General features: G+C 36.4%; 1 protein-coding gene across 4 annotated transcripts in view; it reads right to left on the bottom strand.

The window, feature by feature from the left end:
* The window catches only part of LOC309795811 (disintegrin and metalloproteinase domain-containing protein 32-like), a 184,154-nt gene that overhangs the window by 80,203 nt on the left and 78,187 nt on the right, over positions 1–25,764 (bottom strand). For 3 of the 4 annotated variants that reach the window (XR_014292368.1, XR_014292370.1, XM_082608583.1), the window contains exons 11-12: positions 15,212–15,348; positions 4,387–4,564 (exon numbers count right to left, since the gene is read on the bottom strand). The exons of the other annotated variant lie outside the window; for it this stretch is intronic. Coding sequence is in view for 1 of the 3 variants with exons in the window: in XM_082608583.1 (XP_082464709.1) it covers positions 4,387–4,564; positions 15,212–15,348 (315 nt within the window). In the remaining 2 variants the exon portion in view is untranslated. The remainder of the gene's footprint in view (positions 1–4,386; positions 4,565–15,211; positions 15,349–25,764) is intronic. 4 annotated transcript variants of the gene reach the window in all.

Raw genomic sequence — 25,764 nt, forward strand, 5'->3', positions numbered from 1 at the left:
TGGAACCACTCCAAAGGCAAGAGAAACAAAAGCAAAATAAACAAATGGGACTATATCAAGCTAAAATTCTTCTTCACAGAAAAGAAAACCATCTCAAAATGAAAAAGAAACTTACTGAATGAAAATATACTTGCAAATCATATAACTGATAAGGGCTTAATATCCAAAATACATAAAGAGCTTATACAACTCAAAACAAAGTAATAAACAACCTGACTAAAAACCAAGCACAGAAACTGAACAGACATTTTTCCAAAGAAAACATATAGATGGCCAACAGGCACATGAAAAGATAATCAACAAAACTAATTATTAGGGAAATGCAAATCAAACCACAATGAGATATCACCTCACACCTGTTAGAATAACTATTATCAAAAAGAAAAAATAACAAACGTTGGAGAAGATATGGAAAAAGGGAACCCTTACACTGTTAATGGGACTGTAAATCAGTACAGCCACTATGAAAAACAATGGTGATTACTCAAAAAATTAAGAATTGCCATACAACCTAGCTATTCCACTTCTGGGTATTTATCCAAAGAATACAAAAACACTAGTTAGAAAAAATATATGCACTCCTATGCTTATTGCAGCATTATTTATAACAGCCAAGATGTGGAAACAACCTAAGTGTCCACTGATGGATGAATGGATAAAGAAGACCTAGTATACATACACAGTGGAATACTTACTCATCCATAAAAATAATGAAATCTTGCCTTTTGTGACATGGATGGACCTTGAAGGTATTATGCTAAGTGAAATAAGTCACATGAAGAAAGACAGATACCATATGATTTCATTCATATCTGAAATCTAAAAACAAAACAAATGAACAAACAAACAAAAAACACACACAAAAAAAAGCCAACAAAATAAAACCAAAAAACCTCACAGATGCAGAAATCAGATTAGTGGTTACCAGAAGGGAAGGGGGTTAGGAGGTAAGAGGAACAGGTGAAGGGAGTCAACTATACAGTGATGGATGGTAAGGAGACTTGTGGTGCTGATCACTTTGTTGTGTATACAGATGTTGAATTATAGTGCTGTACACCTGAAACTTATATAATAAAACAAACAAACAAACACCAGTATGGTATTGGGACAAAAATAGACATGTAAACCAATTAAACAGAATAAAAAGCCCAAAACTCAACCACGGCATATATGGTCAACTAATATTCAACAAGGGATGCAAGGATATACAATGGGGAAAAGACAATCTCTTTAATAAGTAATGCTGGAAATCTGGACAGCTACATTAAAAGAATAAAACTGAAACATTTTCTTAAACATATATTAAAATAAACTCAAAATGGATTAAAGACATAAATATAAGACCAGAAAACATAAAACTCCTAGAAGAAAACATAGGCAGAACACTCTGACATGAACTGCAACAATATTTTTTGGATCTGTCTCTTAAGGCAAAGAAAACAAAAATAAACAGATGGGACCTAATTAAACTTAAAGGCTTTTGTGCAGCACAGGAAACCACTGACCAAAGCAAAAAACAACTTATTGAATGTGAGAAAATCTTTGCAAATAATATGCCTGATAAGAAGTTAATATCCAAAATATATAAACAGCTCATACAACTCAATATCCAAAAAACAAATAACCTGATTTAAAAATGGGCAGGAGACCTGAATACACATTTTTCCAAAGAAAACATACAGATGGCCAATAGGCACATGAAAAGATGCTAACAACACTAATCATTAGGGAAATGCAAATCAAAACCACGATGAGATATCAACTCACGTGTCAGAATCGCTATCGTCAAAAAGATCACAAATAACAAATGTTGGCAAGTAAGTGGAGAAAAGAGAAGCCTTGTACACTGTTTCCCACTATGGAGGTTCCTCAAAAAAAACCCTAAAAATCAAGCTACCATATGATCCAGCAATTCCACTCCTGAATATATATCCAAAGAAAACAAAAACATTAATTCAAAAATACACATGCACCCCAATGTTCATAGCAGCATTATTTACAATTGCCAAGATGTGGAAGCAACATAAGTGTCCATCAACAGATGAATGGATAAAGAAGATGTGGTATACATATACAATAGAATATTACTCGGCCATAAAAAAGAATAAAATTTTTCCATTTGCAACTACATAGATGGACCTAGAGGGTATTATGCTCAGTGAAATAAGTCAGAGAGACAAAGACAAGTACTCTATGTTATCACTTATATGTGGAATACAAAAAATAAAACAAATGAATGGGGCCTCCCTGGTGGCGCAGTGGTTGAGAGTCCGCCTGCCGATGCAGGGGATACGGGTTCGTGCCCCGGTCTGGGAGGATCCCATATGCCGCGGAGCGGCTGGGCCCGTGAGCCATGGCCGCTGAGCCTGTGCGTCCGGAGCCTGTGCTCTGCAACGGGAGAGGCCACAGCAGTGAGAGGCCCGCGTACAGCAAAAAAAAAAAAAAAAAAAAAAAAAAAAAAAAAAAAAAAAAAACAAATGAATGAATATGACAAAGCAGAAACAGATTCCCAGATATAGAGGTCAAACTCCTGGTTACCAGTGGGGAAAGGGAAGAGGAGGAAGATGGAATTAAGAGGTACAAACTACTATGTATAAAATAAATAAGCTCCAAAAATACATTATACAGCACAGGGAAATATAGCCCTTTTTTAAATAACAACTTTAAATGAAGTACAGTCTATAAAAATATTTAATCACTATGTTGTATGCCTAAAACTAATATAATATTTTAAATCATTGATACTCAATGAAAGAAAAAGATATATGCACCCATATGTTCACTGCAGCATTATTTACAATAACTAAGATATGGAAGCAAACTAAGTGCCTATCAATAGATAAATGCATAAAGAAGATGTGGTACATATATACAATGGAATATTACTCAGCCATAAAAAAAGAATGAAATTTTACCATTTGTAAAAACATGGATGGGGCTCCCCTGGTGGCGCAGTGGTTGAGAGTCTGCCTGCCGATGCAGGGGACACGGGTTCGTGCCCCGGTCCAAGAGGATCCCATGTGTCGTGGGGCGGCTTGGCCCGTGAGCCATGGCCGCTGAGCCTGCGCATCCGGAGCCTGTGCTCCGCAACGGGAGAGGCCACAGCAGTGAGAGGCCCACGTACCGCAAAAAAAAAAAAAAACACAGATGGACCTAGAGGGTATTATGTTAGGTTAAATAAGTCAGACAGAGAAAGACAAATACCTTATGATTTCACTTTTATGTGGAATCTAAAAATATAACAAATGAACAAACATAGAAAGACAGAAACAGAGTTATAGGTACAAAGAACAAACAGGTGGTTGCCAGATGGAAGGGGTTTGGGGAGAGGAAAGAAATAGGTGAGGGAGATTAAGAGGTACAAAATTCTAGTTGCAAAATAAATGAGTCATGAGTATAATATGTACAGTGTGGGGAACATAGTCAATAACTATGTAATATCTTTATATGGTGACATATAACTAGACTTATCAAGATGATCATTTTGAAATGTATAGATATTGATTCACTATGTTGTGTAACAGGAATTAACACAGTGTTGTAGGTCAATTTAAAAAATGAAAAAATCTCTATCTGAATTGTACCAATGCAATGCTTGTGTACATTTGCAAACATTCATCCACCTGTATACTTTTATTTGTTGTATTTTATTGTATGCAGATGATGCCTCCAAGAAAATTGATTTAAAAACAGATGAAGAGTAAAAAGGGAGGACTTGTTCTACCAAATGGTGAAACATAATATAAAGGCACAGTATTAAAACAATGTGATATGAGTACAAGTTTGTTCTGACCCATGCATGTATCAAATCCTAATATCATTTCTATCTTATGATCATGAACATTTATGATACTTGCAGTTCTGCTGCAAAAACTGAACTGTCTAGAAGCATTACACCCTGGACCTTTTGCGTTCATTATATTTTCTCTAGGGCTTCTCTACCAAGTGAGTAATCAAAATCACCCAATGTTCAGACTGTAACTTTAACAGTCTTCCCTCCCCATACTGCTGATTCCATTGTGAGGCAATACCCTAAAGGATACTTGATGGTCTGTTCCCACATTAATCTTCAATAAGACACTTATCAAATGTCCAAAGGTTAAGCACAGGTTTGAAAGATTTTACATATTTAGTCTGGAACCAAAAGCTAATTGTAGACTTCCCTTTTTTCCTGTCAGCAATAATTTTTGGGGAATATTCTTATATTTGTCCAAAACTCTTCAACCTATTAAATCTAGATGGTGTATTCTTGTATGTATTTCAAGCTTGATTTCATTACTGCCAATATTTTGCACAGTACTCAGTCATATTTGAGATATATAACATTTATGACAAAGAGTTGAACTAAAACAATAAATGTATCAATATTCCAATTATCAGACTTACTTCCTCAGTACCACAGTCACAGATTTCATTTCCTTCCACTCTGCCGTTCCCACAGATTGTTGCCGGAGCCCTCTGCATTTGTGGCTTATTCTGAAGACACTGGGCACCCATATTTGAAATGAAATTTTCAAAGTCACTCAAACTGCAACTGCTAAAAGTCTTCACACCACTGGATTGCCTAAAGATGAATCCGTATAATGTCATGGCAGTATACTTCTGAAAACACAATTCTATATTAAATAAGTTAATTTCAAAATGTTAAATTCAAGAGGTAATGATAAATGTTCATAACAAGTGCTCAGAGGCCAAAGTCATTCTGCAGGAGGTCATGTGATTTCATTCACTGGAATACATATCTTCTTAAAACAAAATTAAGTTCAATAGGCAAAACTAAACAACCCAACTAGAAAATGGACAAAGGATTTGGATAGACATTTCCCCAAAGAAGACACATATAAATAACCAACAGGTATGTTAAGAGGTTATCAATATAACTAATCATCAGAGAAATGCAAAAAAAAAAAAAAAGACCTCACACCTGTTAAGATGGCTATGATTCTTTAAAAAATAGATAAACAGTGCTGTCGAGGATGTGGAGAAATTGGAACCCTAGTACATTGTTTATGGAAATGTAAATTGGTCCAGGCTTTTTTTTTTTTTTTTTTTTTTTTTGCGGTACGTGGGCCTCTCACTGCCGTGGCCTCCCCCCGTTGCAGAGCACAGGCTCCGGATGCGCAGGCCCAGCGGCCACGGCTCACGGGCCCAGCCGCTCCGCGGCACGCGGGATCCTCCCGGACCGGGGCACGAACCCGTGTCCCCTGCATCAGCAGGCGGACCCTCAACCACTGCGCCACCAGGGAAGCCCTGGTCCAGGCTTTTTTGAAAACAGGTGTGAGCTTCCTCAAAAAATTAAAACTAGAACTACCATATGATCCAGCAATCCTACTTCTGGGTATATATCTAAAACTATTGAAATCAGGATATATAAGTTATATCTGCACTCCCATGTTTATTGCAGCAATATTCACGACAGCAAAGATATGGAGTCAACCTAAATGTCCACTGAAAGATGAATGGATAAAGAAAATGTGGTACATATCTGCAATGGAATATTATTCAGCCTTAATAAAAAAAGAAGCAAGTCCTGCCATATGCAACAACACAGAAAAACCTGGAGGACATTATGCTGAGTGAAATAAGCTAGTCACAGAAAGTGAAATACTTCATGCTTTCACTTATACGAGATATTTAAAACAGTCAAACCCATAGATGCAGAGTTGACAAGGGGCTAGGAGGAGGAGGAAATAGGGAGTTGTAAAATGGGTATAAAGTTTCAGTTATACAAGATGAATAAATTATAGAGATCTGCTGTTCAACATAGTGCCTGTAGTTAAGTAATAAATTTAAAATTGGTTAAGAGAATTCCTGTTGAGTATTTCAACTACAATTAAAAAAATTAAGAACAGATTAGAGAATGACCAAGATTTTGGAGTAGGAAGACTCTAAGCTCACCTCCTCCCATGGGCACATCAAATTTATAACTATTTACAGAGCAATTATTGATGAGAAAGACTAGAAGAGTAGCAGAAAGGATCTTCTACAACTAAAGATATGAAGAAGGAACCACAAGTAGATGGGTGGGAAGGGTGGAGACATGGTAAAGGCAAGACCCATACCCCTGGGTGGGTGACCCACCAGTGAGCCAGTTCTAGCCTCCCTGAGACCAGGGAGCTAGCTCAACACTCAAACAACCTCTCCCACCAGGGGATACCACCAGCCCTGGTATCTCCTGGACTCTGGCCCCACCAACCAGTGGGCAGACACCAGCCCCACCAGGACCATCAGAGCCCTGCAGCCTGCCATGTCAGGACCCAGCTGACCCACCAGCAGGACAGCACCAGCCCCAGGACCCTCTGAGCTACACGAGTAGATTAACACCAGCTCTGGGACACCTCAGACCCCTTCATCAGCCAACCCGGGATCCAGCCCTGCTTATTAGCAGGCTGTCAACAGCTTTGGACACACTGGACCATGCAGTAAGCCATGTCAGGAACTGGTCCCACCCACCAGCAGACTGATACTAGATCCAGGACCCCTGGCCCCATAGCCACCCACCTCAATCCCAGGTCCACCCACCACTGGGCCAGCACTAGCACAGGACCCCATGGGTTTCCACAGTCAGCCACCTTGTGACACAGCTCCACCCACCAGTGGCCAGCAGCCTCCGAACAAGGCAGGGACTGTCAACCAACTGGACAGGGGCCCAGTCCAGCCAAGTCTACCAGACCGCCCACAGTAGTCAGCCCATCACAATAGAAGGACCCTCACAGTCCTCTTAGGGGGACCACTAGAGCATATAGCTCTGGGACCAGAGAGGAATGTGCTGCTGTGACACACAGGACATCTACAAAAGGTCACATCTCCAAGTTCGGGAAACAACCAAATACCGGATACATAGAAATAAAAACAGCAAATTAGGCAACATGAGGCAACAGAGGAATACGTTCCAAATGAAGGAAAAAGATAAAACCCCAAAAGAAGAACTGAGTGAAGTGGAGACAAGCAATCTACTTGACACAGAGTTCAAGGTAACAATCATAAAGATGCTCAAAAAATTCGGGAGAAGAATGGATGAACAGAGTGAGACATGAACAAAGAGTTAGAAAATTCAAAGAAAAAACAAAGAGAGATGAAGAATACAATACTTGAAATAAGAAATCTACCGCAATGAATCAACAACAGGTTAGATGATACAGAGGAACAAATCAGTGAGCTAGAATAGAGTAGTGAAAAATCACTGAAGCTGAACAGGAAAAAGAAACATGTATAAAAAGAAATGAGGACAGCTTAAGAGACCTCTGGGACGATATCAAGCATACTAACAGTCACATTATAGTAGTCCCAGAAGGAGAAGATAGAAAGAAAATGGGGCAGAGAACATATTGTATTTGAAGACATAATAGCTGAAGACTTCCCTAACCTGGGAAAGGAAACAGACATCCAGGTACAGGAGTTACAGAGAGTCCCAAAGAGGATCAACCCAAAGAGGAACACACCAAGACACACTGTAGTGAAAATGACAAAAATTAAAGATAAAGACAGAATATTAAAAGCAGCAAGGAAAAAGCAACAAGTTACATACAAGGGAACTCCCGTAAGGCTATCATCTGACTTTATAGCAGAAACTCTGCAGGCCAGAAGAGAGTGGCACCGTATATTTAAAGTGATGAAAGGAAGAAAAACTACAACCAAATACTACAACCAAGAAAAACTACAACGAAACTACAACCAATACTCTAGCTGGCAAGGCTTTCATTCAGATTTGATGGCAAGATCAAAAGTTTTACAGACAAGCAAATGCCAATAAAAGAGCACCACCAAACCAGCTTTACAAGAAATGTTAAAGGAACTTCTCTATGTGAAAAAGAAAAGGCCACAACTAGAAACATGAAAATTACAAAAGAAAAAATCTTATAGGGAAATGCAAATATACAATAAAGGTAATAAATCAACAGCTTATGAATCTAGTAGGAAGGTTAGAAGAAAAAAGTAGTAAAATCATCTACATCTAAAATAAGTAGTTAAGGGATACACGAACAAAAAGGTGATGTCAAAACAGTAAACATTGGGGGTGGGAAGTAAAAATGCAGGGTTGTTAAAACGTGTTTGAACTTAAGAGATCAGCAACTTAAAACAAGCATATATATATATATTGCTATATACAAACCTCATGGTAATGACAAACCAAAAATCTATAGTAGATATACACACAAAAAAGAGAAAGGCATCCAAACAACACCAAATGTAGGCATCAAATCATAAGAAAAGAGAAAAAAGGAAGAGGACCTCAACAAAAAAGAACTACAAAAACAACTCCGAAACAGTTAACAAAATGGGAATAAGTACATACATATCAATAATTAATTTAAATGTAAATGGACTAAATGTTCCAATCAAAGGCACAGAGTGGCTGAATGGATACAAAAACAACACCCATACATATGCTTCCTACAAGAGACTCACTTCAGATCTAAACATATGACAAATCCACAGCTAATATACTCAAATGTGAAAAGCTGAAAGCATTTCCTCCAAGATCAGGAATAAGACAAGGATTTCCACTCTCACCAATTTTATTCAACATAGTATTGGAAGTCCTAGCTGCAGCAATCAGACTAGAAAAAGAAATAAAAGGAATCCACATTGGGAACAAAGAAAGAAAACTGTCACTTTTTGCAGATGACATGATACTATATATAGAAAATCCTAAAGACACCACCAAAAAAATACTAGAACTGATCAATGAATTCAGTAAATGTGCAGGATACAAAATTAACATACGGAAATGTGATACATTTCTATACATTAACAACAAACTATCAGAAAGAGAAATTAAGAAAACAATCCCATTAACAATTGCTGTTAAAATGATCATACTACCCAAGGAAATCTATAGATTCAATGCAATTTCTATCAAAATATTAATGGCATTTTTCACAGAGCTAGAACAAATAATTATAAAATTTGTATGGAAGCACAACAGACTCCAAATAGCCACAGAAATCTTGAAAAAGAACAGAGTTGGAGGTATCACACTCCCTGATTTCAAACTATGGTACAAAGTGCCAGTCATCCAACAAGTATGGTACTGGCACAAAAACAGACACATGGATAAGTGGAACAGAACAGAAAGCCCAGAAATAAACTCACACACTTATGGTCAATTAATCTATGACAAAGAAGGCAAGAATATAAAATGGAGAAAAGACGGCCTGTTCAATAAATTGTGTTGGGAAAACTGGACAGCTACATGCAAAAGAAACAAACTAGACTACTCTCTCACACTATGTAGAAAAATAAATTCAAAACAGATTAAAGCCTTAAATGTAAGACCTTAAACCATAAAACTTCTAGAAGTAAACAGGCAGTAAGCTCTTTAGACATTGATCTTAGTAATATTTTTTTGTATCTGTCTCTTCAGGCAAGGGAAACAAAAGCAAAAATAAATAAATGGGACTACATCAAACTGAAAAGCTTTTGTACAGTGAAGGAAACTATCAACAAAATGAAATGGTGGCCTATTGAATGGGAGAAGATACTTGCAAATGACATAGCTAATAACAGGTTGATATTTAAAATATACAAGGAACTCATACAATTCAACATCAATAAAACAACCCAACTGAAAAAGTGTGTAGAGGACCTGAATAGCCCTTTTCCAAAGAAGACATACAGATGGCCAACAGGCATATGAAAATATGCTCAACATCGTTAGTCATTACGGAAATTGAATCACAAGAAGATACTACCTCACACCTGTCAGAAGGGTTATTATCAAAAAGACAACAAATAGCAAGTGTTGGCAAGGATGTGGAGAAAAGGAAACCCTCATGCACTGTTGGTGGGAATGTAAATTGGTACAGTCACTATGAAAAACAGTATAGAGATTCTTCAAAATTTCAAAACAGAACTACCATATGATTTGTCAATTCTACTCCTGTGTATTTATCTGAAGAAACAAAAATGCAAATTAGAAAAGATACATGCATCCCTATGTTCACTAGAGCATTATTTACAATAGTTAAGGTATGGAAACAACCTAAGTGCCCATCAATAGATTAGTGGCAATAGAAGATGTGGTGTATATATATATATATATATATATATATATATATATATATATACACACACACACACACACACACATACACACACACACACACAGTGGAAATTAGCCATAAAAAAGAAGGAAAGCTTGCCATTTGTGATAACATGGATGGAACTAGGGGGCATTATGTTAAGTGAAATAAGTCAGGCAGAGAAAGATAAATACTGTATGATTTCACTAATATTTGGAATCTAAAAAACAAAACAAATGAACTAACAGAGCAAAACAGAAACAGTTATAGAATCAGAGAACAAAGAGGTGGTTTCCGGGGTGGGGGGGGAAAAATAGATGAGGGAGATTAAAAGGTGCAAACTTCTAGCTGCAAAATAAATGAATCGCAGGTATAAAATGTACTGTGGGGACTTCCCTGGCGGTCCAGTGGTTAAGACTCTGCACTTCCACTGCAGGGGGCGCCAGTTCGATCCCTGGTCGGGGAACTAAGATCCCACATGCCTCTCAGCGCGGCCAAAATAAATAAATAAAATAAAATATTTAAAATAAAATAAATAAAAGTAAAATATTTAAAATAAAATGGGGAACACAGTAACTATGTACTATCTTTGTATGGTGACATATAACTAGACTTATCATGGTGATCATTTTGAAGTGTATAGAAATATCAAATCACTATGTTGTATAACAGGACTAACAAAACAAACAAAAAACTCATAGAAAAAGAAATCAGATGTGTGGGGGGAAGGGGAACTGCATTAAGGCAGTCAAAGTCACAAACTCCCAGTTATAAGTAAGTACTAGGGATGTAATGTACAATGTTATAAATATAATTAACATTGCTCTATGTTATGTATGAAATTTGTTGAGAGTGAATCCTAAGAGTTCTCATCACATGAAAAAAATTTTTTCTTTAATTATTTATCTATATGAGATGATGGATGTTCACTAAACTTATTGATAATCATTTCATGATGGATTTAAATCAAATCATTATGCTGTACACCCTAAATTTATACAGTGCTATATGTCAGTTATATTTCAGTAAAACTGGAAGAAAAAACAGAATAGATAAATTTTATTTTTTATATGCATTACAAACTAAATCTAACTAAGAGAAAGTTTTGAGCTTCTGGGTGTGGTTGTATGTAAATTCTTGCATATACAGAAAAAATATGGTTATGTATGTGTATGATACCTCTGCCTAGGTGAAATACAACTGAAATAATGGCACGGAGAAAACCAAATATCCATTATGTAAATTCCCAGATGTATATCAACAACTCTTCAAACTTCTATTTCCTCTATCTTTCCCTTGACCAAATTAAGAATCAAACTCTTTGAAAGTTTGAATCTCTTCTATTTCAATGGTTTTTCAATGTTTATTCATAGGTTTGTACTACGTATATAATATGATAGATAATTCATTGAATTGTAAGTTGTTTGAAGCAGGAATTTTGTCATCTTTATGGCTGGTATCACTTATTACCTGCACAGTTCTAAGCAAACATAGAACCAACTGTCTGTTGATTCTTTCTAATAACAACAAACTTTCGTTAAACAGACTGTACTGTGCTTAGTCCTGAGCTTTCTCAAAGATTTCACAGAAATTGTATATTAATCAAAATTTAACATAATTATGTCCATATACCACTAATAAAAATAACTTCAGACAATATTTCCATAAGATGAGTCACTCTGCATATGCAGTACAACTTTGTAAGGTAAGGAGGTAACTGTCATTTATTGAGCACCTATTATCAGCCAGATATTTATTCACTTGATTATTTAATCCTCACAACAAACCAGAGAGGTTGGTATTGTCATCAACATTTTATAGAAACTGAATTAAAGTTTAGAGAAGCTAGAAACCTCCTCAAACTCAGATAGTTTGTACATTAGCAGGATCAGTATTCACACAGTTATCTAAGACTCCAAATTCAGGTACTTTTTACTCAAAATTTCATCTTTGAACAGTAAATAATGCAATAAAATATTTATATTAAATATTAATAGATATTTTACTATAAACCATAAATTTTGATGATCTTAGCATCAAAACTGAAAGGTGAAGAAAACTTTTAAATAAAAAAACTATATAATATTTTTGATCTGGGAATTATTTATAGCTAACTGTATATAATCCCTAATTATTCATCTTTTCGCTGCCCATATGGCAGTTCTTAACTAAGAATGTGTGTTCCCAAAGTTTACTTGAATCAATTATCTGAAGTTTTTCCTAACACTCATTTGGTTGCGATTTTACACTCTAAATTCTAATGCTATGTTATTTTGCTCCCAAATTATTTTATAAAGGCTTAGTGAAATTATGATATAACTAGCCTAAGTTCTGTATTCAAAGAACAGAGAAATTATATGACAGAAGGAAATTATGCAAAAAAATTGTTGTACTCTCTACCATTTTTCTGAAGTTGGGGTTAGCACTTGACAGCATTTTACAGTATTTCATTTTTCTTTCAGGGTCTGTCTCTTGTCTACACTTCTTTCCCAACATTCCATATTCTCACTGTTCTTGTGTATCCTTACACCACCATTTTAATACCTCTTGGGTCTTTCTACTCCTCAAATAAGAAGAGATACCAGCACACTGATAAGTAACTTACTTGATTAATTGCATCCTCACAACAACTGTGAGATGTACCTATCATGATCTTCATTTTTCAGATGAGAAAAATAAGGGTTAGGGAAAATAGCAAACAAATGAAAGATTCCAAAGCCCACATTCTCCTCAATGTATTCCTTACTCCAAGATGGTATCTCCTCTTCCCCAATCAAATTCCCATAGCTTAATAAAATTGGTCTTAGTAAGAAATTAAGAGAAAGCAATAAGAATAAAATAATTCAATTTCTTTGGATAACTGATAACTCCATACTCCTTCTAAATGTTTTTGCCTTTTTGTAAAATGATGCAACTGGATAGGTAAGCAAACCTTCACCATGAGTTTTCCCTAAGTTCCTACATTCATAGCTTTTGCCATTTTCTATGCTCTTTCCTCCCTCCACTTCTGAACTCATTTGTTTGTGTAGACTATGTTAAAAGTTACCCACTTTTAAAAAGTAGATATAAATTGCATCATCAAAATAATACACTAGGAGGATTACTGAACTAAAGAATGAAGTTTGTACGAATACATTTTAATGTTCTTTTGCTACTTGGTTTAAATTAATTCCAATATATTAACTGTCCTCTATATGAAGTCAATATGGAGTAGAGAAAACAACAAAAGCTGTGAGTTAGATAAACCTGTTGACTAGTACCAATCTTGTGACTTATGAGCTTTTAAGCAAAGTGATCAAACTCTCTAAGTCTCAGTTTTCTCATCTACAAGATACGGATAGTACCCATCCATTTCTTAGGGTTGTTAGGAGGATTAAATGTTAATAAACAAGTAAAGTACCTAATTCAACTCTTTGGCTTATAGTGAGTACCCAATAAATCACTGGTGACATTACTGATATCAGCTGAAGTTGGCTACTTATTATCTGTATACCCAATGTAGAGTCACTTGGCTCTCTGTACTCCAGGGCTTTAAAAAAAAAAAAACACATGGAAAAAGACAAATGGAAATAATAATATTTGCCTTACTGACTCACATGCCTTCTTTGAAAATTATATAAAATAATGAATGAGATGTACTCCAGAAATGTAAAAGATATATCTATCTACATTTATAGATAGATCTTATATATTCATTTATATATCATACATATATATGCATATAAAATTGTTAGATTTTATAAAAGTTAAGATAATACTTGCTCTACACACATCACGAAAGTTTTTTAAGAAACTGGACAATATGTATGAAAGCAGTTTAAATGTCATAAAGCACCATACAAATCCAAAAGTTTATTAACACAGATTCTAAAGCCGGAATGCCTGGGTTCAAAACTCAGGACTGCCACAACCAGCTCTCTGACCACAGATAGTTATCCTTTTATAATTCAGTTTCTTATCTGTAAAGATGAGAATAATAGGACCTACCCTAAAGAGACGTGAGGATCAAATGACTTAACATATGTAAAGTGTTTGAAATAGTCTCTAGCACATAGCAAGCACAATGTAAATATTTGTTATTTTTATTATCATTAATCCCAGACTCTGGGTGACCTACACAAAACATCTTGTCATAGCATACTTGAGAACAGTTGGCCAAATGGACAATAGGCCCAGAATGGTAATTTTCATATTCCTTATATAGCTATATAAATTTTATATTTGATTAATAAATGTTATTATATTTAATTTATTATGCATTTAATTTAATGAAATTATATATTTTATACATATAAAATATTGTTTTTATATATAATCCATGGAGAACTATATTGTAATAAAATGTGTGTATATAAAAATATATAAGTTTGTGTTTGAGTTATTTTTAGAATGTAAGAGTTAACCTTAGGTGGTATTTAGAAATAACTATAAAAAGAGCATGTTTTCAGAAATTAATGGCTTGTTTTCACTTTTGACTTTTGATCGTTCTTCAGTTATGAATAGGTCACACTTAACATAGGCCCTTTTTACAAATAAAAACTGTAGAACACTAATGACATCTGCTATAGCCCTTGTATGATATACTATGTGGGGAACACTGGCAAATTTAGAAATCACTGTAACTAATCCATCACATACTTGTATGATTTTACAATTTAAAAAACACTTTCCCATTTTATTTTCTCATTTTATTCTTATATCACTCTGTGAAATAAGAGAACAGGCATAATCATTCCCATTTTAAAGATGACAAAAATAAATCTAAGCAAAGCCTAGTAATTTATCCAAAGTCACACAAATATTATATTCTTTAGATCATAGTTTTTCCACAACATTAATATACTCTAAAAGCAAAACAGAAAATTTTGTCTAAAAACAAAGGCCACTTGTTTTGGCCTACGACATATCTTTAAAGATCCTTATTAAGTGATTTCTTAAAATACACAGCCTATGGAGAATTCCTTTGCTAATGTATCTTGCAGACTGGATTTGCTATCTTTGACTGTTCTTAATGCTAACCTCCCACCATACTATTCTTAGGCTTAAAATATCATATTTATATTTTGTGGTCCTTGGTCCATTTATAGTTAATTCATGCTATAAGCAAATACTAAAATTTTTCACTTCAGTTATTTAAAACAAAATAAATACAACAAATAAATAAATCTTATTTTTTAAAAACTTACATGGCTTTTGGACTCATTACGCAGATGGCTCCTGAACATCGACATTTCCTTGGGTCATCATATGATATGCCCAGACTGAGTCCCAGCATCTGGGTGACAATAACTGAAAATGCCTCCAAAGTTATCCCCTTGGGAAACTACATTAACAACAAAGAAAATTCAAATAAAAGACAATTCACTGACGGGTGGTAAAAGTAATATTTTTCTAATTATGAACATTTTATTGATTTATCGAATACCTAAGATTATGGAAATGCAGTTCATTGGACACGTAAGAAGCTGAAGATCTTCTTATGAAATTTTATTGAGATATAAGCCATATTGAGCCTATGTCTAGCTTTGCCATGATTTAACAATTGAATGCTTTTAAGATAATTCTTAAATAACTGTCCTAACTATATAAAAGGGCTATTTTTACATTAGATTTTTGGCTATATGGACTATGATCTTCCATTTACCTAATTTCTTAGAACAGCTGTCATGTTCATTCAGGAGAGTCCACATGATACTCCACCTCCCAGCTCACAAAGTGGCCACATAACCAAATTCCTCAGTTGTAAGTACACCATCTGCTTCCTGCCAAGATTTTCAATGACACAGTAACTAGTATCAGGAGAAACCACAGAAAACAGACCCTCAGGAAAGCATTCTTGTGATTAGGCTGTCACATATTTAATGAGTGTATAAATATCTTCCTTGCCAAGGAGAAATGGGACACTGGTAATTCATGATATGCAATGACATCATAATTTCTCAATTTTTGCCAAATGTGGCATAAGTTAAGGTGCAGGTAGAGGTCAAGTTGTGAGGAACATCAAGGTACTTCACTGTTATAAAGACAAGCTATAATAAATATTTTGGGGTCAACTGGCTTCTTCTGGTAGTGCTAGAGGAAGCACATTATGAAAAACAGAAAGGAAAAACTGTAAATGAACAACTGATAATGCAAATAAGCAATCAGAAAGCCTCTGCAGCAGCACTGTGGTGACTATCACCTCCTGCAGTTGTTGGTTTGATACAGCTGAGGACCAAGCTCAGGGCCTAGCTATAAGTACTGTAGGGACCCAGCTCCAATTTAACTATCAAACCTACCAGGTTTGGTGTGGAAGAAGTCAGAATCTGAAACTTGGGGTGGGAACAACTGGAGTGACATGAACAAATATCCCTGGACGTCCCTTGCCCATAGAGTAAGCCTCTCTCTAAACAGTGAAAGAGGGCTTCCCCGGTGGAGCAGTGGTTAAGAATCCACCTACCAATGCAGGGGACATGGGTTCGAGCCACAGTCCGGGAAGATCCCACATGCCGTGGAGCAACTAAGCCTGTGCACTACAACTACTGAGCCTGTGCTCTAGAGCCCGTGAGCCACAACTACTGAAGCCCCCGTGCCACAATTGCTGAAGCCTGCGCACGCCTAGAGCCCATGCTCCACAATAAGAAGCCCATGCACCACAACGAAGAGTAGCCCCCGCTCGCCGCAACTAGAGAAAGCCCGTGCACAGCAATGAAGACCCAACACAGCCAAAAATAAATTAATTAATTTAAAAAAAACAATGAAAGAGCCTCTACATTTAAAAAAATGACACTTTTAATGACAAAACCTGGGACATTTGTCTCATCACCCCTCATTGTCTCCAGGTCCATAATAAGAATTAAATTGCAACAGGAGTGATATCACCAAGATGGCAACATAGGTCTTTCCCAACTTCACTCCCCCTCACAAGAAGAACAACTAGCAACTATTCATAGACATCACTGAGAAAATTCTAGAACATGGAGGTGAGGCTGAAGCAGCCCCTGTACCAGAGACCAAGACAGTCCTCATTAGAAGGTTAGGAGGAGCAGATATACCCTGAATGCATTGCCCCTCCCCAAGACTGGTGCAGCACCACACCGAGAGGTCTTCCCAGAGCCTACAGTCCCTCAAGTGGGAAAAGAGCCTAGAGTGGACATCCAGATCCCCTAGTATTGTGGGTCACTTCTGGGAGCCCCTAATCTGGTCTTACCTCATACGAATCATAAAGGATAAGTGAGATTTGACCCCTGGGAGTCTGATCATGACAGAGAAGGCAGGAAGGGCTTGCAGCAGTCACTGCTTGGATCTTGGCAGGCCGAGTTCCCATTTATAGCACCTGTAGTTGCCAGCTACCAGCTCTGCTCACCTGCAGAGCCAGGACAGTGGAACAGTATGACAAGGGAAGTCAGTGAGGTATAGGAATGCCTGATTTGAGTCCTCAGATGAAAAGCCTTGCCAGCCCTGGAACCTGGACTGCTACCCACCTCCACCCAGTGAGGGGAGCTGTTCATAGCCCTGCCTAATGCCTAGTATAGCTCCTGGCTCCCCCTGACCAGAAGCCTGGTCAGAACACCTGGAAGCTGCATAGTGCAGCAACACTTGAGCAGAGAGTATGGCAGGCAGAGGTGATTGTTCACAGAGCAAAGCCTGTGGCACTGTTTGGCCAGGAAACTTGGAATGCCAGTTAGATTGAGTCAAGACCACAAACAAAGAGCTAAGCTGGTTTTCCCACTACAGCTGGACAAGGACACAAATTCATAGCCCTGCCCACTGCTACATATAGCCTTCAGAAAGCCCAACCAACAAATCTAGCCAGAGCACACAGGAAGCTGTGCCGCCCATCCAACAACCCTGCTTACAGTGGCGCTTGAACAGAGAGCACAGCGCGTGGTTTTCCCCATCTTCAGAGCAAAACCCAGTGGCCCCATGTGTCCAAGGAATTAAGGGCACAGTCTGCTTAATGTGGGTCAACAAACAATGAGCCATGCAGGTCATGTGCTCCCTGTCAGGGCATGGAAGCTAATTCATCTCCCAGCTACTGCTGAGTAAAGTTCCCTGCCTGACCTTCTAGGAAGCCTGACCAGTGAATCTAAAGAACCACAGAGTATATCCTACTGCCTCACTTGGGCAGGGCACCACACTATCAGTCCTATCCAACAGTTAACAGCCAGTGGTACCCCCTCCCCTGACCTCAGAGGTTGGGCAGTGGCCTTGCCCAAAAATAGATCCTGCCTGCCCAAGGACACGTCCAGAAACCTAAACTGAGCTGACTAATGAAGAACTGTCTCTGCCAAAGTGAGCCTGTGAAGTCTGGAAGAGGAGACCAATAACTCAAATGCACAGGTACCAAAGTAAGGAATGAAGGAGCAAGAAAAATCAGGGGGATGTGACACCATCAAATGAAACTAAAAATGCTGTAAAATAATTAACCCAAAATAAACGGAGATCTATGAAGTGTCAGAGAAATAATTTAGAATAATCTCCTTAAAGAAGTTTAGTGAATTACAAGAACACACAGATGACCAAACGAATCTAGTAAAACAATGAATGAACAAAATAGGTTCAACAAAGGAACAGAAACCATTAAAAAGAGATATCTTAGAGCTGAAAAACATAACTGAAGCATTCAATAGAGAGCTTCAACAGTAGACTCGACCATGCAGAATAAAAAATCAGTGATCTAGAAGACAGGAATATTTTAAATTATCCAGTCAGAGGAGCAAAAATAAAAAAAGAATGAAAAAGAAAGCAAGCCTACAGGACTATGGGACAAACACACACACACACACACACACACACACACACCAATAACCATATCATGGGAATTCCAGAAGGAAAAGAAAAAGGGACAGAAAGTACATTTAAAGCAATAATGGCTGACATTTTCCAAAAACTGGAAAAGAAATGGACATCCAAATATATGAGGCACAAAGGACCCCAAATAGGTTGAACTTGAATAGGGCTGCACCAGGACACATTATAATTAAAGTGTCAAAAGTAAAGACAGGGGCTTCCCCGGTGGTGCAGTGGTTGGGAGTCCGCCTGCCGATGCAGGGGACGCGGGTTCGTGCCCCGGTCTGGGAAGATCCCACATGCCGTGGAGTGGCTGGACCCGTGAGCCATGGCCGCTGAGCCTGCACGTCCGGAGCCTGTGCTCTGCAACGGGAGAGGCCACAACAATGAGAGGCCCGCATACCGCCAAAAAAAAAAAAAAAAAAAGGAGCCAAATAAAATTAGACAACTCAATTGCCAAGATAAAAACGAGCTAGGGGAATTCCCTAGCACTCCAGGGGTTAGGACTCCATGCTTCCACTGCAGGGGGCATGGGTTCGGGGAACTAAGATCTCACAAGACACATGGCAAAAAAAAAAAAAAAAAAGAGCTAAAGGCAATAAATAGCAAACTAAATAATGCAGAAGAACAAATAAATGATCTGGAATATAGAATAATAAAAATTAATCAGAACAGCAGCTTGAAAGACAAATGAAAAAAAATGAAAGCAACATATGAAATCTATGGGATAATATAAATCATGCCAATCTACAAATAATAGGAATCCCAGAAGGAGAAGAAAGAGGAAAGGGGATCAAAAATATGCTTGAAGAAATTATGGCTGAAAAACTCCCAAACCTAAAGAAGGAAACAGATATCCAGGTACAGGAAGCACAGAGGGTCTCAAACAAGGTGAACACAAACAGACCTATACCAAGACATAACATAACTAAAATGGCAAAAGATAAAGAGAGGGTTCTAAAGGCAACAAGAGAAAAGAGTCAGTTACAAGGGAACCCACATAAGGCTATCAGCTGATCTCTCTACAGAAACTTTGCAGGCCAAAAGGGAATGGCAAGATATATTCAAAAGTCCTGAAAGGGAAAAACTTGCAACCTAGGATACTCTATCAAGCAAGATTATCATTTAGAATAGAAGGAGAGATAAAGAATTTCTCAAGCAAGAAAAAACTAAAAGAATACAGCAATACTAAACCTATCCTAAAAGAAATAATGAAAGATCTTCTCTAAATAGAAAGAAGCAAGAATCTATAGGAAAGGGAAAACTACAATAGGAAAGGCAAATATATAAAAAAGATTAAAGATCATTTAAATAAGCCAGTATATAGATTAAAAAACAATCGAAAAGTTCTGTGAAAGTGATTATAACTACAATGAACAGCAAAGAAATAAACATGAAGATGTAAAAATCACAAAATTTGGGGGAAGGGAGTAAGAAAACATAGATCTTTTAGAATGTGTTTGAGCTTATATAACTACCAGTCTAAAGCAAGTAGATATAGTTATGGGCTAACATACTTGAAAACTAGGGTAACCACAAATCAAACACATAAAAGATTCACAAAAACCAAAAACAAAGGAACTCGAGCATAATACAAAAGAAAACCATCAAACCACAAGAGAAAAAAACAAAAATAATAAGGAACAAAGAAGAAATACAAAATCAACTGGAAAACAAGGTTTAAAATGGAAATAAATATATACTTCTCAGTAATTACTTCAAATGTCAATGGAGTAAATGCTCCTATCAAAAGACACAGAGTGGCAGACTGGATAATAAAACAAGAACCTACAATGTGCTGCCTACTAGAGAACCACATTAGGGCCAAAGATACATATAGACTGAAAGTGAGGGGTTGGAAAAGATATTTCATGCAAGTAGAAATGACAAGAAAACAGGGGTAGCAATACTCATATCAGACAAAATAGATTTTAAAACAAAGCCCATAAAGATAATCTCAAAATGGCTTAAAGACTTAAATATAAGACAGGATACCAAAAAAGTACTAGAAGAGAACACAGGAAAGACATTCTCTGACATCAATTGTAGTGATGTTTTCTTAGGTCAGTCTCCCAAGGCAATAGAAATAAAAGCAAAAATAAACAAATGGGACCTAATCAAACTTACAAGCTTTTGCATAGCAAAGGAAACCATACAATGAAAAGACAACCTACAGACTGGGAGAAAATATTTGCCAATGATGCTACTGACAAGGGCTTAATTTCTAAATATAAAAACACCTCATACAACTCAGTAACAAAAAAACAAACAAACCAATCAAAAAAAGGGCAGAAGACCTAAATAGACATTTCTCAAAAAAAGACATACAGATGGCCAATAAGCACATAAAAAGCTGCTCAACATCACCAATTATCAGAGAAATGCAAATCAAAACTACAATGAGATATCACCTCACACCAGTCAGAATGGCCATCATCAAAAAATCTATAAACAGTAAGTGCTGGAGAGGGTGTGGAGAAAAGGGAACCCTCCTACATTGTTAGTGGGAATGTAAATTGGTGCAGCCACTATTGAAAACAGTATGGAGGTTCCTTATAAAATGAAAAGTAGAGTTACAATAGGATCCAGCAATCCCACTCCTGGGTATATATCTGGAAAACATGAAAATTTTAATTCAAAAAGATACTTGCACCCCAGTGTTCACAGCAGCACTATTAACAATAGCCAAGACGTGGAATCAACTAGTGTCCATCAATAGATGATTGGCTTAAGAAGATATATATATAATGGAATATTACTCAGCCATAATAAAGAATGAAATATTGCCATTTGTAGAAACATGCATGGACCTAGAGAGTACTGGGCACCCAAAAAGTGCCTTCGGTTTTTAAGTAAAAATAAAAGACACATTTTTCATTTTCATCAAGAACTTTATTGAACAACATATTCACCATTTTGTTCCACTACCTTCTGCCATTTTTCAGGCAACTTTATAATTCCATCTTCCCAAAACTTTTTATCTTTTTGAGCAAAGAACTGTTCCACATGTCTGTTACAGTCTTCCAGGGAATTGAAATTTTTTCCATTAAGAAAATTGTGTAAAGACCAAAAAAATGGAAATCCAAAGGTGCAATGTCTGGTGAATATGGCAGATGAATCAGAACGTCCCAGCCAAGCTGTAACAGTTTTTGCCTGGTCATCAAAGAAACACGCGGTCTTGCGTTATCCTGATGGAAGATTATGTGTTTTCTGTTAACTAATTCTGGATGCTTTTCATCGAGTGCTGCCTTCAGTTGGTCTAATTGGGAGCAGTACTTGTTGGAATTAATCATTTGGTTTTCCAGAAGGAGCTCATCATAGAGGACTCCCTTCCAATCCCACCACATAAACAACATCACCTTCTTTGGATGAAGACCGGCCTTTGGTGTGGTTGGTGGTGGTTCATTTCACTTGCCCCATGATCTCTTCCATTCCACATTATTGTACAGTTTCCACTTTTCACAATTTGCTTTAAAAACGGAATGTTTTCTTTACGTTTAAGTAGAGAATTGCATGCGGAAATACGGTCAAGAAGGTTTTTTTCACTTAACTTTTGTGGAACCCAAACATCAAAGTGATTAACATAACCAAGCTGGGGCAAATGATTTTCCATGCTTGATTTGGTTATTTTGAGTATGTCGGCTATCTCCCACATGGTATAACGTTGACTATTCTCAATTAATGTCTCGATTTGATCGCTATCAACTTCAATTGGTCTACCTGATCATGGAGTGTCACCCAGCGAGAAATCTCCAGCAAAAAACTTTGTAAACCACTTTTGACATGTTCGATCAGTCACAGCACCTTCTCCATACATGGCACAAATCATTTTTTGTGTTTCAGTTGCATTTTTACCTTTCTTGAAATAATAAAGCATAATATGCTGAAAATGTTGTTTTTTCATTGATCTTCAATATTAAAATGACTATACAAAAATTCACCAATTTTGATAAATCTTTTTTAAATGCACACTGATATGACAGCTGTCACATACAATCTAACAAAATTGTTTCAAATGAAGTTAAAGACAACTAAGTGCTACTACAGCCATCTTATAGAAAAAAACCGAATGAACCTTTTGGCCAACCCAAAAGTATACTTAGTGAAGTAAGTCAAACAGAGAAAGACAAATACTATATGATATCACTTACATGTGGAGTCTAAAAAATAATACAAATGAAGATATCTATATGCAAAACAGAAAAAGAATCAAGGACATAGAAAACAAACTAATGGTTACCAAAGTGAGAGGGAGTAGGGAGGTACAAAGAAGGAGTATGGAATTAACAGATACAAACTATTATACGTAAAACAGATAAACAATAAGGATCTACTGTATAGCACAGGAAATTACATTCAGTACCTTTTAATAACCTATAATGGAATATAATCAGAAAAAATAACTGAATCACTATGTTGTATACCTGAAGCTCACACAATATTGCAAGCAATTATACTTCAATTTAAAAAATGATGGAACTAATAATAGAAACAGAAAAATCTATTAAAATAGTTGGAGACATCAACATCTCTCTATCAGTAATTTACAGATGAAGCAGGTAGAAAATTAGGAGGAATACAGATGACATAAAATTCACTATTAATCAATTTGATCTAATTGATATTTATAGAGTACTCCACTTAACAACAGGAACACATTTTTTTAAGCTCACATAGATCACTCAGCAAGATATGCTGCATTCTGGGTTATAGAACATTCCTTTAAACATTTATAAAAATATAAATAAACCATGTTAAGAGTATTCTCAAACTACATGGAATTAAACTAAAAATTAACTAAAAAACAAAAAGATAGCTGAAATTTTCCCAAAATATGTGGAAAATGAACAGTATGATTCTATATAATCACCTGGTCAAAGAGTCTCAAGGTCTCTTTGAATTCAATGAAAATGAAAACACAACTTACCTGAATCTGTGGGATATAGTGAAAATAGTCATTAGAGGGAAATGTATAGTGTTAACTGAACACCTTTGTTTTTGGTCTTTATTTTCAGCCATTGTAATTTCCTAAAAGATTAAAAGCGAAAGCGATAAAAGCATCGTTTGTTATAATTTTGGGGTTTTGGTCCCAAAATAGCTCAGGAGAGATAAAAGTGAAAGGAGCATCTTTTGTTATTCATAATATGCCCCTCTTTCAATCATAGTTTATGTTAATGACGTATTTTTGGAAAGCCCTATGGATGGAGAGGAACCAACTATTTGATTAGAGTGTGGCAACTTTCACCCTGCTCCAGTCCTCTAGGAAGGGAAGAGGGGCTGGAGATTGATTTCAATCACCAATGGCCAGTGATTACACCAATCATGCTAAGGGACAAAATGAAGCCTCCATAAAAGAACCTGAAGGAGTTCAGGGAGCTTCTGGGTTTGTGAACACGTGGAGGTATCAGAAGTGCAGCATTCCTGAGAAGGGTACTGAAACTCGGCAATACTTCTCCCATACCTTGCCCTATGCATCTCTTCCGTCTGAATGTTCCTGAGTTGTATCCTTTTATAATATTGATAATATAGTAAAAATACATATATAAGGAATATGGCAAAATGAGGAGAGAGAGGAATATATGTTCCAAACAAGGGAACAAGACAAAACTCCAGAAAAAGAACTAAACAGTGAGAAAAGCAATTTATAGAGTTCAAGGTAATGATCTTAAAGATGCTCAACAAACTCTGAAGAAGAATGGATGAACACAATGATAATTTCAACAGAGTTACAAAATATAAAGAAGAACCTAACAGAGCTAAATAACACAATAACTGAAATTAAAACTATACTATAAGAAATCAACAGCAGATTAGATAATACAGAGGAATAGATCAGCAAACTGCAGGACAGAGTAGTAGGTATCAACAAAGCAGGAAAGAAAAAAGAAAAAAGAAATTTTAATGAAAACAGTTTGAGAGATACCTCTGGGATGACATCAAGCATACTAACATTCCCATTACAGGGGTCCCAGAATGAGAAAAGAGAGAGAAAGGGGCAGAGAACATAATTGAAGAAATAATAGCTGAAAATTTCCCTAACCTGGAGAAAGAAACAGATATCAAGGTCTGAAAAGCACAGAGTCCCAAGCAAGATGAACCCAAAGAGGTCTACACCAAGACACGTTATAATTAAAGTGTCAAAAATTAAAAAGAGAAATATTAAAAGCAGCCAGAAAAAAGCAACCAGTTACATACAAGGAAACTCCCATAAGACTATCAGCTGACTTTTCAGTAGAAACTCTGCAGGCCAAAAGAGAGTGGCATGATGATATATTCAAAGTGATGAAAGAAAAAAACCTACAACCAAGAATACTTTACCCGGCAAGGTTATCATTCAGAATTAAAGGAGAGATAAATGTTTTATGGACAAGCAAAAGCTAAAAGAGTTCACCACAAAACTGGCTTTACAAGAAATGTTGCAGGGACTTCTCTAGGCACAAACAGCCATATCTAGAAACATGAAAGTTATGAAAGGAAAAAAATCTTTTTGGAAAGGCAAACATAGAGTAAAGGTGTAGATCAACTGATCATAAAGCTAGTAAAAAGGTTAAGATATAAAAGTGGTAAAATCACCTATATCCACAATATGTAGTAAGGGATACACAAAACAAAAAGTATAAAATATGATGTCAAAAATATTAAACATGGGCAGGGAGGAGTGTAAATGCAGGGTTGTTAGAATGCATTCAAACTTAAGAGATAATTGACATAAAATAGTCATGTACATATGCAGGTTGTTATATATGAACTCATGGTAACCACAAATCAAAAACTTATAAAGATACACTAATACAAAAAAGGAAAGTTATCCAAACAAAACACTAAAGATAGTCATCAAATCAAAAGGGAAGAGAGAAAGAAAAGAAGAAAGGAACAAAAAAGAGCTACTACAATTAGAAAACAATAAACAAAATGGAAATAAATACATACATAGTCATATTTATTTAAATGTAAATGAACTAAAAGC

This window comes from Mesoplodon mirus (assembly GCF_964341445.2).
Source record: "Mesoplodon mirus genome assembly, chromosome: 20".
Lineage (NCBI taxonomy): Eukaryota > Metazoa > Chordata > Mammalia > Artiodactyla > Ziphiidae > Mesoplodon > Mesoplodon mirus.